The sequence below is a fragment of the Zeugodacus cucurbitae genome, chromosome 3 (assembly GCF_028554725.1).
Source record: "Zeugodacus cucurbitae isolate PBARC_wt_2022May chromosome 3, idZeuCucr1.2, whole genome shotgun sequence".
In the NCBI taxonomy this organism is placed as follows: Eukaryota; Metazoa; Arthropoda; class Insecta; order Diptera; family Tephritidae; genus Zeugodacus; species Zeugodacus cucurbitae.
This window is the reverse complement of record NC_071668.1, coordinates 56081499-56098012: the sequence shown is the minus strand read 5'-3', so window position 1 is coordinate 56098012 and position 16514 is coordinate 56081499. Positions and strand designations below refer to the sequence as shown.

The following is a 16514-nucleotide window of genomic DNA, read 5'->3' as shown; positions in this document are numbered from 1 at the left end:
AGTACATGTATTCTGTATGTCAGGGTTCAGTCTGGATAAGTAGGAATTTAACCTGCTACAATATCCAGAACGAAGTTGCGCAAATATGGTCGCCATAAATGGGTATATCTATGTATACTATTAAAAAAACTGGTGTTGCCTTCTTAAGAGATTAGGTGGGTTTCAGATGTTGAAAAAAAGGATAACTTGTATAAATCTAGCTAATGAACGAAGGAAAAAATATAATCAGGCAGGTTCTGGTTCAGGTAACTCACTTCCCAGTGCAAATTCAAGCAAATTCACTTTCAATCCGACATTTGGTAAATTTGGAGTACTGAATTTCGATTTTACTTCTCAAATTCCACATTTTTTTTTTAAATTTCACTTTCACTCGGATTGCAGAACCTGCCTGAATAATAATATTTGAATTTTTGACGAGAATTTTAACGAAAAATATCACTTTTTAGTAAAATTTTCGCATATATTAGTTCGAAAAAAGTAATTTTAATAATAATAAAAAAATTCTTCATACATTTAATGGATAATGTTATTTCAAAGATGTGTGCGAAAATTGAACAAAATCGCTTTATAACTTTTCGAGAAATCGTGTCCACCAACAAAAAAAATTGAGTTTTGAAATAAACGCGTTTAAGTTTTAAATTGAAATTGATGTGGCCTGATGGACAGAACAAACAAAAGGGGTGTCTCTTAAAATATTACTCACTTCGCTTTGATATTTTTGAATAACATTTTAAACACATTGTACTACATATTTAATAAGGCAACAAAAAAAATCGAATTTTGATATTTTTAAACCCACTCACTAATTTCTTATATATTTATGACAAACTACATTGGTTTATTTATCAATTGCTTGGACAAATATGAATTTATTTTATTTATATTACACACATTCAATTTAATATGGCTACATACATATAGTATATATGCTAGTAGTGCTGTATATATGTAACTAATAGCTATTTTATGTACTAGTCTCTTTGGCACTGGCACGTTTATATATAAGTAATTACAAATTTATATATTCTAATTTGTTTATAACATAATTATGTACACACGTTCAACTATATAGCAACGCTTCATTTATATATGTTTTATAAACATACATATGTATAGATTATATAATATTTTAACTGCTGGTCGCAAAATTAATACAAATACAGCAAGTGAGCACATATTAAACTGTACAAACACATGGAACATATTATATAAAAAAATAATAATAAATTAATTATTTATCTATGATTAGGAAGTTATTTGAAAATAAATAGTTTTATTTTTAAATACATACATTCTTTGGTAAGTTTTAAATAAATTATTTATAATATTCAATCACATACAATAACACATATATAATATAATTAATACTTATATGCACATACAAATATATATATACATTGTATTCTATTTTATAATATTTTAAACGAGTCCACAACTGTTTCAAATTATTATTGCTACAAATCTTAAATTATATACATAAAATAAATACACACATAAGCTATAACAAAACTTGAAATATACATACAAACATTTTTTATACAAATTTCGCTGAAATATTTTTTTGAAATTTTTTTATAATTATTATTTTATAAATTATATTTCCAGTAGGATACACGGAGCAGATAATTATTGATATTTATTAAAGATTATCAGTTTTTGAACCTGTACAATAATAAATATTAAAGCAAAGCAAATTGAGAGAGTAAAGCTAAACTGGATTTTAATGAACGGTCATTACCAGATACAAGAATAATAGCGAACCTCGTTTTAACCTAAAAAAATTGTTGGGAACAGACATATGTATAATATAATATAAGTATACCGTAAACATTAAAAGATAACAGTAAAAAGGTACATAAAATTATACAAATGAGTTCCAAGCATATATCATTATAATTTTCATATAATGTTCAACGATAATTGCCACTTGCTATAAGAATATAACAGTTTTTTTTATATATAAGCCCGTTTCTAAGTGCCTTTAACTTATTCATGAAACGTATTTTCTTATAACTTACATAACTAGCTTTAAATATTTGTAGAACTATATTTAAGAAATCTTTGGTATTTACAATGTCACGCGCTTTAAGCTTTGAATTCTACTTCCTTTAAAGTACCACTCCGATGTGCGCCGCTCACCATGGCCGCCACATATTCTCGTCCTGTGGCTGTTGCTCTTGCCGTGCGAGTGCCTCGTTGGGTCGCAATAGATGCAACTGGTGTTGCGCGGCTGCGGCTGCTGCTGCTGCTGCCGCTGCAGCTGCAATGTTTGCCGAAAGTGGATTGTTAACCATGTTCAATTGGGCTGCCTCCACTGACGATGCAGCGCCAGCATCTAAGCGTGATAGCTGATGTTGTTGTTGCTGTGTGACATTTTTCTGCGAATCGGTTGATGTCATCGAGCTCACCGAGGTTGAAGCAACCGAAGTCGCATTGGAGAGCACAGAGGCAGGACGTTCCATATTAATGTTACTAACCGCTGCTGGTGACGCTGTACTCGCCGTCGGTATGCCATTCTCTTTTGCCGCTAAAGTGTTGGCTGCGTAGGCAGCAGCGGCGTGAGCGGCCTCTAAAGCACCGGGTAGTGCGCCATATGTGCCAAGTTTGCCCGCGATTTGTGCGGACAATGGAGGCACATGATTCATTTCGATCAGCCGTTCGAAATCTGTGCGCGTGGTAATGGCATCCATGACGGGATGAGTATTTAGACCCAAAGCTGCTGCTAATTGCACATAATGTGGCGGAAGCACAAGTATCCCGGTTGGATCATTTACTTTAAGATGTTTGTATGTATCCAATACATTGGAACACAGCTGTGTAAATATAGAAATAAATATTTCATTTAAAAAATTATGATCTCGGTTATTTTGTAGACGCTCTCTCACTTTACTGCGTTCTTCAAAGCTCTGCACAGCATTGATGTCGATTACATTTGGAATATCACCAGCGCCAAGCATTGGTCGCATATTCGCCTCACTTCTGTTCGAACCAGTACTACCCTGAGGTCCATCGGGATTATTGTTTTCATCCTTTATAAATAATTAGTTGGAAAGTTATTGCGTGTCTTCTTAAAAGTATTGTATAAAATTACCTGTGAACTCAGCCTTTCTGAGCAGGGCGAATTTGTGGAATGTGCTACAGGCGTCCCAGCAGGACTAACAAAATTTGCTTTAGATGTTAAAATGTTAGAAGCGGCTTTACTGAAATCTAAAGGGTTTGAGTCTTGGCTGCTGTAATCCAATGAGTTATCATCTGGTTGACTGAAAGTATATACAAATTAATAAAGATTTAGATCGACCGCCATATAAGAGTGTAATAACTGTAATATTTTTAATCTGTCCGTGCCAAGTTACTAATAAGATAAATTTATTTCATAAAAATAATTCTTACGGTTTCTTTGGTGCAGTGTTGATATCATAACAACTGCTGGATGGACTGTCCGCATATGTCGCTGTCGAATGTGGGCATATCTCAATGTCAATTTCTGCAATGCATTGGTCCAAATGTCGTAAAAGCCGGGCTTTGGACCCCGGCTCCGATAGCGTAGGTATATTTCCCAAAGGTGGTGGTTCTGGTGTGGCCAAGTAACGTGCCACCTCTCTGGCACAGTCCGTATAACCGGCTCTGTATTTATTGATAGCTACAAAGAAGGTATAAAAATTATAAACGAAACAGACAAATATATAAAAAATATTACTTGGATCATCGAGATTTCGGTGCCGTTGAAAATGGCGCACTGTTAATTCGAGTATATCGGCCTTTTCCAATTTCGTGTGTTTGGTTTGTCCATCAGTGGCTTTGGACTGATTCTTTGTCGATTCCAAAATTAGGGCCTTTAATATGGCCAAACTTTGATTGATACGTGCACGTCGTCGCTTTTCCATAAGTGGCTTGTTTGTTCGTTTCGTTATGTCCTGAGATGATGTTACATTTTGTGAAGATGTGACTAGACCTATTGATTTTACTGCTCCGGTAGATGCTGACGCAGAAAATCCTGTTCCATAAAAGAAATACAGCAATTAAGAATGCAACTCATTATATAAATTAGAAATACTGTTGAAATATTAAATACCTTAATAATATAAATATATGTACTAATAGCTGTAATAGGATTGATTGTAGTTTGGGATTTTTTAAAAATTGAAAAAAGTGCAATATCGGCCGGAAATTTGATTATTGTTTTTGAAACGGAAAATGCGCAGTAAGATCAGAGAGTGTTTGAATACTTTGTGGTGATCAATAGTACTGTATTTGGCACCGTTTAAGGGGAATTCTAAGAAGATTTTATACGTTACTAGATTCAATTTTGTAACTATCGACGAGTACGTCCAATTATAAACACCAAAAAGCAAGGATAGTCTAAATAGCTGATCGAATAAGGGTGTAAAATACAGCCCACCGAGGTATTGTCTAGATTCGAAATTTAAAGTCAAAGTAATCCCCGCTTAAGTGCCCCTTCTTAACATGCAAGACTTTTGAGACACTTAAGCGGGAAAACCACTTAAATGAATCGCGCTTAAGTGCCTCGAGGTACTTACCAAGCTTTTTCTCAAATACTTTCATGTAATATTTTTTTCTTTTAGAATAAAAGTCACATTTTTTAAGCGGGAAAGGCACTTAAGTGGAGGCTCTTAAGCGGGGAATTGTATATGTAAATTTGCGAAAAAAGAACGATGCTGCAAAATATGATCACTTAAGCGGGAAAGGCACTTAAACGGGGGGCACTTAAGCGGGGATCACTGTAGTTCTTATGTACATAAGTAGTATATGTTATTTATGTATGCCCATTATATTTTTGATAAGAAACACATCCAGTGAGTTGGTGTATTACCACATTGGTGTCATAATAATCAAAGATGTTTGAAAAATCTGAAAAAGAACTACAATCACACTATACAACACTCGGCTGGATATTGGAGCAAACTATTTTTTTCCGGTAGATTGAGTCATAAGTAAAACAAGTTTATTCTTCGATCTTAGCAGTTAGCCTCCAAAATCGAAATATTTGGATTCGAAATTCGAAAAAGGACTTCAAAAAAAAATATTTTAAATTACAGGTTATAGCTACTACAAATTCCAAAACATAGAAATAATCTAAATTTTCTTCTTAATTCAATGGTATCGGTATCTGGTATCTGGTAACTTTTCGGTCAAGTTAATATGACAGATGTTATAAGGGGTTCCGTATTTTTCGATATACTTTTTTTTCGTAGATCAAACTTTGACCCTTCAGTATAAATTAGTTTGCAATGTTTTACAAAAGTGTTTTGTTTTATTAAATATCTAAATTGACAATAACTAAACCAGAGTTTGAAAAGATTCGTAATACTGCTGAAGATTTCAAATAAAATACACGGTGTACACTTAGAACACTAATTAATTTTGATTTACACTAATACACTTTCTACTACTCGTAAAGTATAAATTCCGACTTTGAAACTTGGGATAATCAACAACACAATATACTCATTTGGATTTTAAGTACTATTTAGCAAATAAAACGCATATCAATGGAAATTAAAAGTGTATTAGATAGTAACTTTTAACGTTTTGTGATCCTTCTGCTATAAGATCAATTATTTAATAGAACTAAAAAAGACAAATTTTTTATCGATGGGATCGAAATGTCATAATCTAGATTTTTATCATTCTTGAAATAATGTAAAGCATCTGATTGCAAATTTATTTAAAAAAATTTGGAACGAATCTTGCACCTATAAGAACTAATATCGTTGTATTAGGTACTTTTTCTAAATCAAAATCTTTGAATAAAATAGTTTATTGGACAAATTCCAGTTTAAGATATTGTGAAATCTTAAACCTACTTATTTGTTTTTTTATTTTAGTGAAAACCACAATGCTGTTATGCCCTTTTTACAAAATTATAAAAAATAACATATAAATCCTACTGCCGACGGATAAATTCATTGGTAGCATACAGTAAGATTTAGTAACATAGTATAGTAAGATTTGAACTAGTTTGTGAACACCGTTTTGAGCATTAGAACTGCCGACGGATAACAACATTAGTGTGGTGCACAAAAAATACAAAGCTGTGCGTATCTAAAATTGGAGAACAAACGGACAATTATTTAATCCTACGATGGATGATAAAATTAAAAGGTATACTCTAATTTTAATTTTTTTTTTTCAACTTCAACCCCACCGAAGCGCTACTTATATGTAATATTAATAGATTTCAACACGATGAAGAGATTTTTCCGAGCTTTTTAGATTAACTAAGTAAGTATTTTTTATTTGGATGATGTGGTTTTTGGAGCATAGGTCCATCGGATTACATTTAACCATATTGAGAGCAAAAAAGACTAAATTATATCAAGATTTTTAAATTGTTACGTTATCTTACCAGTGATTTCCCATCTGCAAACAATAAGTTGGTACAGTGATGGTCAAAGAAATGGAGTAAATTGAATTATAACCCAAAATTTAGATAGAATTTTTTCTCAGGTTACAGAATACTTTGGCCCCGGCCATTATGGAAAATCAAGGTCTAACTGAATAAGTTGTTTGATTTTCTAAAATATCCAAAATATGGATATACATTTTCTTCTAATCTAAATAGTGATGCCAAAGTAGGATCTTTGAAAGTAAATACAAATTTTGTATTTCAAAAAATACTAGCACAGTTTTTGAAATTTGTTATTCAATCTCCCAGAATGTATATTTGATCGTATAGTGTAATGAATGATTCATAATAATTCCTCACTGTTCATATTTGTAAAGGTTAGTTGATCAGCTTCAATACGCCTGTGTGGTAATCACAAAAAGGAATGGTCTAATCAGATAGCTATTCAAAATAAGGATAACATATTTGGATAGAACACAGAAATTTATGAGCGCGTAGAAATATACATATACAAATTTAACGACACGTTAATTTTTTTTCCATTTTTTAGTTTTTTTTTATGTAAAAGTTTTGCTTAAATCCACTATTGCGTCGATGAAGACCAAAAATCTAATAGTTAATCCCGTTATAAATCACAGCAATTTTTGTTCAGAGAAAATTTTCACACATAAAATTGTTAAACAATCATTACCAGTTGATGTTTTACTTTTAGCATAATCCTTGTCGCGTTTTGCTGTCATATTGTCATGTTTGCCAAAAAGCGCCGCGTATCCGTAACTAAACCGAGAAACGAAATGTTGCAGATGCGTTCGCGGTACACATGATCACCACACTGTTAAGAAACCACTTAGTCCATTAGCGCACAAGGCAAGTGGCTATCAAAGACAGCGTCACTTTGTCTTTGCCGACTGCGACTTAAGTTTGCGTTGCGGAAATTGCAATGTCACTGCACTGCACTGCACTGCTCTGACTACGCTGAGTACTCTACAAGTGCGTATGCATTGAAGGCGGCGAACAACCGTCGCAAGTTAAACACAACGAAATTGAAAGCGCGCTGACTCGTGTGTTTTAAACAAAACTTGTAGGCTACAATTAAACACTACCCGCACAACGGCACCTCCACCACCACCAATTGCCCCGCTTAAAGGCCAGACACAGCCACACCGACACAAACGACAATTACGTCTGCCGCAGCACGACTAGTGCTGTGCCACAGCGACGGTGTTGACGACACGTCTATGTGTTAAATTGCTTTAAACACAATGCGTTGAAATGGTATGTTTCGCTAAACGATGTTAACCACGAGAACGAGAACTAAGCGAATTCGAATACGAAACGAACGAAACGAAAACGTATCGAAGCGTCCACACGCCAAGACGTCGCACGACGAACTAACAGAATTTAAATCAAAACTGAATCATTATCCTTGGTGCTTTTCTAAATATCCTGGCCGCACCGACGACTGCGACGACGATGCGCAACATACATACAAACACACTCTCAAATACTCATGTGTACGGTTGTACAACCGAGTGTGTGTGTATGCATGTATGTCGAAGCGAATCACAACAGCGGCATGCTATGCCGCATGTCGCATACCGAGTCGACTCGAGTTCAGTTCAGTTCAGTTGAGTTGAGCTGAGCTGAGCGCGGCAGATTGGAGTCAGCTAACCACCAGCAAAACAACAGAAACGACTATAACAACAACAACTGCAACAACAACACGTAACACAAGAATGGCGCGAGCAATGCCAGTACCAGTAGCTGTAGCTGTAGCAACATGCGCCAACGCCAAGTAATGGCAACATTCGCCAGTTTGTTGGTTGGTTCCTTGGTTGACTGGTTGTGGCAAGTTGTGTATGCACGCGGCTGTGCCACTGGGGCGTTTGGGCGGCAACCGTTGGGGACTTAAAGCCCGTGCAAAACTACGACGACGCAACGACTATGCCGTCGACTTACGACCTGACACCAACAACAAAAACAGCACTAACAACGGCGTTGTTCAGCAAAACGAGAGCAACGCCAACACGTTGATGGTGAAGAGGATGATGACGTATGTGATGTACAATGTCTGGCACTAAAATTGCAATATGACTACAAAGATTAGCTACGTACTTCGTACTTTCGATGTACATATGTACGTCTCGGATTCATCAACAAAAGCCAACAACAAGCCATGCCAATTGACAAATATGGCATTAGTTTAAAGCGTTATACCGCAACGCCGTTCATTGTATAAATCTTTAAAACACTTAGTTGCATTAATAGTTTAGCATTTTATAATGTGATTCGCATCAATTCACGCAATGTTTGCCAAACTAGCCCAACGCCCGCACAAACAGCATCACTTGGCATACTGGCAACTGACTTTAAAGACAAATAATACAATGTGCGTCGACTGTTCAGGCTCTAGGGATGACGTGTGGCTCGACACAAAGCGCTTACACTAGAGCCCACCTAGTCGCATATGTGTGGACGACGAACATACATGCATTCGTACGAATTTATAACAACGCAGAACGACGCTTAGCGTAAAAAAAAACTAACAACGTCAACATTGCGGATCTGCGATCCGTACTGTCTAACTCAGTGACATACACACACACACACACATTATAACACGGTAGCTTTTACAATTGCTGCTGAAGTTTCATCTTCGTCTGCGTACCTTCTATTTACCCCGCCTCCGACACCTACATAACTGAAATTGCCGTTTACGTTATTTGCCGCCGCCGCTGCTTGTTGAGCTCTTGGTGTCAGGGTGGAATTCCCTTGGCGTGTGTACTCAAATGTATGTATGTATTACACTGCTTTCCCTTCAACGCTTTCCTGACGCTACTTTGCTTTTAGCCGCTATCGTCGCGCCTACCAACCAACCAACCGTATAACACGTACATATATCTACAAACATACAAACCTAGAATCACAAGCCGACCCAAACCGAAAGAAATCAACGGTCCAACCTGACCAAACCAAACCGACGCATATCAAAACGGAGCCGACAAAACCCATTCAATTGACCGTCTCACTGTCGCACCCGTCTACCCGACTAACGACGAATCAACCCATATATTTGTACGTGTGTGCATATCCATATAGTCTTGTTAAACTACCCTTGCTTGCGTATTCCGCCCCTTGATGTATGACGTGCGCGCCAATACTCGTGCAGACCCAAAAAGACCAGGCTGCTTGCCATCAACGCTACTGTTGAGTCGACGGTCGACCAAAAGCCGGGCGTGACACGAAAAGACGGGTCGGTGAAAATTGTGAGTAACTGGCGCACACTGCCAGTGGCTACGACCTATACCGCAAACACACACATATAGTACATATTTATTGGTAGAGAGATACTACAGAGGCCAGCCGACACGCCGTCCGCATTGAACACATACATTATCGCATACAAGTCAGGAATACACGCGCACCCAAACTTACACAAGAACCATGCACGTACAAACAAACTCAGTCGTGTGTCTGTGTGTTTGGTTGTCCGTAGAGTCGAGTACACAGACGGTGTCGCACGAGCCAAGTACCTCAACAATCCGCCATCAACTTGCACGTCTCTGGCGCCACCGAACACCCGCAATCATCTATGAGCGCAACGCAACCCACGTTCAACCAAGTGGCAAACATAGCAGCGGGGCAACAACACACAAGCGTAGGCACACATTGCATGCAATCTAACAGCAAAAACGGCAAACGGATGCGCAAGCTGACTGCTTGCCTGCCAAGTGCTGCTTAGTCGAGCTTACAATGCACATAAACAGCGGCACACACGCTACACAGACCACACAGCGGCAAACGTGTCTGAACGGGGCATTTGGCGTGCGCGCACACACAAATTGTACATCCCTTGCCACAATCATAGCGTATAATTTAGAACCCGCGCGCACTTTGGCCTCCCCGGTGTTAACCTCTTTCCGTCGTTGCGCTCCTTGTTGTTCCGCCTTCAATTTACCGACGACTTGAACGACTTCACATCTGAAAGTGGCGTTCTGGGATGAAAACAGCAAACATAACACCATCCCCCCACATAACAGCCACCAGCAATAATGCCAACAATGAAAGCAACAACAACGACAACGACAACAACAAAAACAAAAGTCAGTGAAAACAGCAGCCAACAGCCAACAGCCAACAGCTCACTAGACTGCCACATCCAAACCATCCAAGCATGCAGCCATCTAACCATTCAACCAACTGTGCACGTAGCCAGAAAGTAGGTAAGCAACAACCGCCGTATACACAGGCCACCGACCACCGACCGTCGACCGCCGATCGCGACTATGATGTTAAGCTTTAGCAAACGACTCGTCTCAACTCAACTTGACTACCATTTACCATGAGCCATGTGCCGCAATGTCAGGCATCGAGGCACACGCTACGATAACAACCAAAGTACCGCAACAAATAAAGCAAAAGTTTAGCACACTGCTGCAGCCAACAGTTGTGCGCTACACGCGGTCGTGGTGACAACTCATTTTCGATTGTTTCGTATGCGAGTTCCATACTTGGTACGATTTTAATAAGAAAAACGAAAATTTTAGAACAATTGCGATTTGTTTCTCAACCAAGTCTACTGTTAGCTCGATACACTTGACCCAGCATGGTTCCAACAGGTCTGTAGTATAAGTTTCCTGGAGGTCTACAAGTATACCTCCGTGCCGGCGAGTGACTTGTTCAAGTTTTGAAACTAAAAGAAGTTGCAGAAGTTGAGAATGGAAGGCAGTTCGTATTCTACTTCGACAAATTTGGACGTTGCTATGGCGAAAGTATGAGATCATCAAGAAATACTATTTTCTTATACGTATTTCTGCATTTCGAGTGGGCATAGTAGAGTGCTGTGACCTTTTAGCTCTACTCTAGCTCTTGAATGTACATCACAACTTGTGAATTATTTTAAACCGCGGCAACAGGTTCGTTGAGCACAATCTACTGCTCCACTGGTGTGTTCATTCTTCGGAGGCGGACAAGAAGCTTCCCAAAAACTTTTGCCTATTGCTAGTTAAACAGCAAAGAATACAGCGACGTGGTCTCAAAGTTACGCTCCCCGGCGCTCTGAAAGTTTCCAACATTTTAAAGAGGTTCTAATCCACGCGGTCTTTTGGGATGCTTAGGTAAGGTTAGGTTAAAAGCCGAATTCCTGTGCAACAGGAGATCCCTCTTGGACAGCTAAAGTCGCCAGTTATTTGTAATGCCTTAAAACTCCTCAAAATGGATGCCCGAGAACGTAAAGTGCCGACAAAACGCTTATTTTATTATTCGGCAAATTGAACCGCTCTGCAATTCAAGTGAGCATAAGAGAGTCCTATGACCATTTAGCCCTACTACATAAGTATATGTTAGCTAGTCAATGTAGATCACAACTTGTGAAATATATTAGACAGTGGAGGCAGGTTCTCCAGGCGCAGTCTACTGTTCCACTGTTTAGTTTCTGGTGTGTCCATTATTGGACAAAAAACTCTTTCCGATTGCGATTTAGGTTATTACCTACGCGGTCTTTGGAGATGCTTAGTATGTCAGTTATCTAGCGCTCCTTTATTCAACAATCTTCCATACAATAAGAGATCGAGAACTTTTGTGACATTATTTTTCATGGTAACCCCTTTCAGAGTACCTGGTTATGGCCTACCAAAAATTCATCTGTGACCACATTGAAACTCTTTGAACCCATTTGTGATGAACGACATCGAAGGAGAAGAGTTAAAGCGCTCTTCGATATTGATTGTGAAACGAATTGAACAGACTCCAATTTGGATTGTAGCAACCTTACTTGTATATGTAAAATAGCGAAAAAAGACCGCTTTGCTTTGTATGGCGAGCAAAAAAGTGCCAACCAACAAAAAAGGCAAAAAATAAGAACATATCAGCAAAAAATAAAAGCAAACAGCAAAAAAGTTGGAAACATTTGTAAGGGCAGAAAGAAAGTTATGCGACGGTGGGGTTGGCGGCGACTGTAGAAATATGTGGCATGGCAGGCACGAAAGAAAAAATGAAATAAAATAAACCAACAAAATCGAATAAAAGATCCCCACAGGAAAAACGCGATGGGGGGCGGACGGTCGGTCGGTACATATTGCCGCAACGACCGGGGCATTGAGTGCACCAAATGCTGCCAGTGTGCCGGAGTGCCAGAGAGAAAAATGACTAAATCAAAGGAAGTGCGGTCGGAGTCCGGTATGCGACGAAGGGTGAAGAATGGAGTGTGAAAAAAAATGTGAAATTTGTGTAGCTGACGTCTGTGCGTGGCGTTTCAGTTATACGAGCGTGCAATCGCATACAAACATGCATATGTACGTGTGCATGTGTATTGCTGTGGATGTGTGTATGTGTGTTTGATGGACAAGTGGGTGTTAGTTGCTGTGGGTGTGTGTGTTCGTCTGTTGGCGCTCGTTTGTTGTTTGCCAGCAACGTGCCATTACGAGTTCGTGTGCTTGTGCTTTGCTACGAACTGCGTTCGACTGTGCGTTCATTTGCACACGTGGGCGAACTGCTGGCGCACTTCAATGCTAATGTTGTGTCGATTGTCGACTGCTGGCTGCCGACACTCAAGCCATAAGGCAACATTGCCGCGTGACGGAAAATGTCGGCGAGGCAATTGAATGAATTGCTTGTGTACGTTGTGTGTGTGTTGAAGCGTGTGTTTGAGTTTTGCTGAGCGCGTGAACTGAGGGTGGTTGGGCGCTTAATTCGTTTGGTATGAGCAACGGACGAACTGATAGTCTGTCAAATGAATGGTTGGTTGGCTGACTGCTTTGCTGAGCCAGGAGAGTGGAAGAAAGATGGCATGTTATGCCAGTAGAAAATGTGTACAGTGGTTAATACACAATTAATACTTGCTATATTCTGAGCCATGTAAGTACTTTGAAACCGATTGCGGGAGTGCGCAACTGGTATCCTTGGGTCAAGGATTCAACTTCCAGGCGTGCCATCTTTCGAAATTTTACTAAACAAGTAAGGAAAGACAAATTTCGGGTGTAGCCAAACATTATCTACTCTCGCAATCTGGAAGGATTAAAGGCGTGTATAATGTTTCCAAATGTTTACAATATTTCATTGTAAAAATAAAATTTGCCACTTACTTAGTATATGTCAGATGCTACCTTAGTTTCATTATTGTATCCGCCATTATTCATTTCTCCTTCTTGCAATTTGGCGCCAAGTGGAAAAACCAAGTGAAACCAGGATGCTCTCCACTTAGTCTTTCCAACAGAGTGGAGGTCTTCCTCTTTCTCGGTTTCCTACGGCGGGTACTGCATCGAACTTTTTAAAAGCTGGAGTGCTTTCGTCCATTTGGACAACATCACCTAGACAACGTAGCCGATGTCATCTTATTCGCTGAACTAGTTATATTCCTAGTGATGTTGACATCGCCAATGCTTCTACACCATGAAACAGGACGGGAATAATGAAGGGCTTGTAAAGATTGGTCTTTGTTCGTCGAGAGAGGACTTTACTTTTAAATTGCCTATTCAATCCAATGTAGCACCTGTTGGTAAGAGAGATTCTGCGTTGGATCTGCCTTTACATATAACCGGTATATTTATTTTCAAAGCATTAACATCTCATTTTTAGTATTGAATTAACTATACTAAGCGATTTATTCTCGTTTAATTTGTTTCTCACAACAACAACAAAGTCAACAAGATAATCCCGTATAGGTTTTAAGGAAAGCTATATATCGATATCACGAATTTTTTACGACAAATTATACTACGCTCAAGAAATCACGAATTTTATCTTAAAATACTTTCTTTGTATAGAGTAAATGGGAGCTAGAAGAACCTTCGGACTGGTTTAATCTACTTATTATACACTAATCTAAAGTATCCTAAAGCAAACACATCCATCCATTTTCATCACTCTAACTCATTCACTGATATTTAAGTGAACCGGAAGCATGGAAATCAGACGATTTAACCCATTACTCTAAAGATTCGATTAGAAATGGGGATCGCACTACGACCTATGATCTATTGTGCCTTCACCGATTATCACAGCATAACTTTTAACCCCATCACGTTCAGAAAGCTTAATAGGGCTTATGGATGTGATACCATCTCCTGAGTTCTTTTGCTCGCAATCGTAGGGCAATCAAGCAGTAGATGCTCAGGTGTCACTGGTTCTAAGTCGTAGAATAGACATTGATTGATTGATCTGGCGAGCAGATTTCTAGTTTGTGCAGATGGCTCTTTAGTCTGCAGTGACCTGTATATAGTGCCACTATTTGTCTTAGATAGTTTCTTGGGAGCGCGAGCACTTGTTTAAACCATTATCGTCGCCCAAGAAACAATTTGGAGTAGCGAAGTCCCTGTAATTGCAACTAGTAGCGGTTTCTCTTCTTGTAAGCCGAATCAAACTACTAGACCGAATTGATTAAACACTTGTACGAAGAGAACTTATCATTAATAATGCTTCTGATATGCCAACTATCATACAAAAATTGTTTAATTCGGACTATATTTTATCTGAGGCCAATTTACCGAAATGGTAATGTGTTACATATTTTCATAAAATTAAGAGATTTTAATAAGAAAAAAAAAGTAAAATTGTTTTGAAAAAATATATGCGGATTAATCGTTTACTCCCACTGTACTCAGAGTCATTTGGTCGGTCGCGTAGAAACCGTCCGTCCGTTCGTTGTGGGTTGTGATGAGGTGGGTCGTTCGCACGTTTAAACTGTCAACGATTGCTGGCTGCTTTGCTTAACAACTGCGCTGTTCAACTGCAGACGAAGCCCCGGATGAATGAACAAACAGGCCAACGAGGCAAAAACCAAATAAAAATGAGCGAAAAAAAAACAAACACAAAAGCAAAACACAAAACAAGGGAAGAGGCAACTTCAATGCAAGACGACTGCGGCAATATAGTCTCGGCACGACTGTTATAAGGACGCCAACCAAATAACAACAACAGCAATAATGCCAAAAAGCAAAAACAAGTGGCAAAAGTAGTAGGTGGCAGTCATGGCAAGCAGGCAGGCAGTCAACCATCGTTTGTCGTTTCATTTTTTTTTTGGTATTTATAAGTAGTGTCGTTAAGATGGGGGGAGGGCGCATGAAATTGCGTTCAGCTTTGGGTTGTAGGCTTGTGGGTTGGCATTAGAGTCAAGTACGGTGAAAAAAGCACGCGCGCGTTCTACGCCAAAACAGACCAACGAAACAAATGGCGATTGTGTGTGACACACGCGTGCACACGCACACACAGACATACGCCCGCAGAAAGGAGCGCGCGCGTGCAACAACACACAAGTGCACTATAGTACGGAAACAGACTTACAAACAAGGATGTGCTACATATATGTGTGTGGGTGTATGTGTGGTTTGGATTTTTATTTATGTGATTGTGCAGTGAGCATTGTGTGTGCGGACAGACGACTCTGCGGTGCTGATCTGGTGCCAAATGTTACTCCTGCTGTAAAATGATATCAAGTCATCCATGCGGGGAAACGTTCGTACATTTGTATATGTGTGTGTGTGCGTGCCCGTCTTTCAGTCAGCCCCACAAGACTGCGCAATTGTGGCTATTAGCGTATTCCTTTTTTGTTATTGTTGGTTTAGAGACGCGGGATTGTACCTCTGGAAAGCCGTTTTATAGATAGTAATTCACAGTGCGTTCATAAATATACACACATGCTTGCTTAGACCAACTTCTTCCTATGTACTTATGTAAGTATGTAGAATCTGGCAGACAAGTTTCGAACTTCTCCAAAATAAATCGCGGATTAACAATAATTATAAGACACATGCGTTGTTGGGGCTCCATTTATTGAACTGTATGCATATGTATGTATTTCTAAGAATATACGTACTTATAAAAAATAAAAATAGTTTTATTTTTGAAATGAAAAATAAGCAAATACTTTACACAATATACATACATAGTAAGACTTTTTTATGTCAAATATTTTTATCCTTTAAGTATCTGACTCAAAATATATTTCCTCAAGGTATACAAAGTAGTCCTCTGGGGCCCCATTCCAATTTCTGCTCGGCGAGTGACTTTTCACGTTAGGAAATGAAAAGTGGTCACACATAGGCAGATCTCGAGTACGGCAGATGGGGATTATAGTAGGCTAATGAGATCAATTTGGTTCTAGCGTTATATTGGCGGAAAAATACCTCCACCATATTGCTATTCCGCGTCA

The 16514-nt window shown here is 38.8% G+C and overlaps 1 protein-coding gene across 1 annotated transcript; it reads right to left on the bottom strand.

Annotated features, from left to right (window-relative positions):
- Window positions 1-1610: 1610 nt before the first annotated feature.
- Window positions 1611-10673, bottom strand: LOC105216529 (uncharacterized). Its single transcript, XM_054227492.1, has 6 exons — window positions 7059-10673; window positions 3698-3994; window positions 3391-3640; window positions 3092-3260; window positions 2886-3029; window positions 1611-2813 (listed from the first exon to the last, which is right to left on the bottom strand). Exons 1-6 carry the CDS (start codon window positions 7105-7107, stop codon window positions 2136-2138), a joined length of 1587 nt encoding a protein of 528 aa, XP_054083467.1. The 5' UTR covers window positions 7108-10673; the 3' UTR covers window positions 1611-2135.
- Between the last annotated feature and the right edge of the window lie 5841 nt (window positions 10674-16514).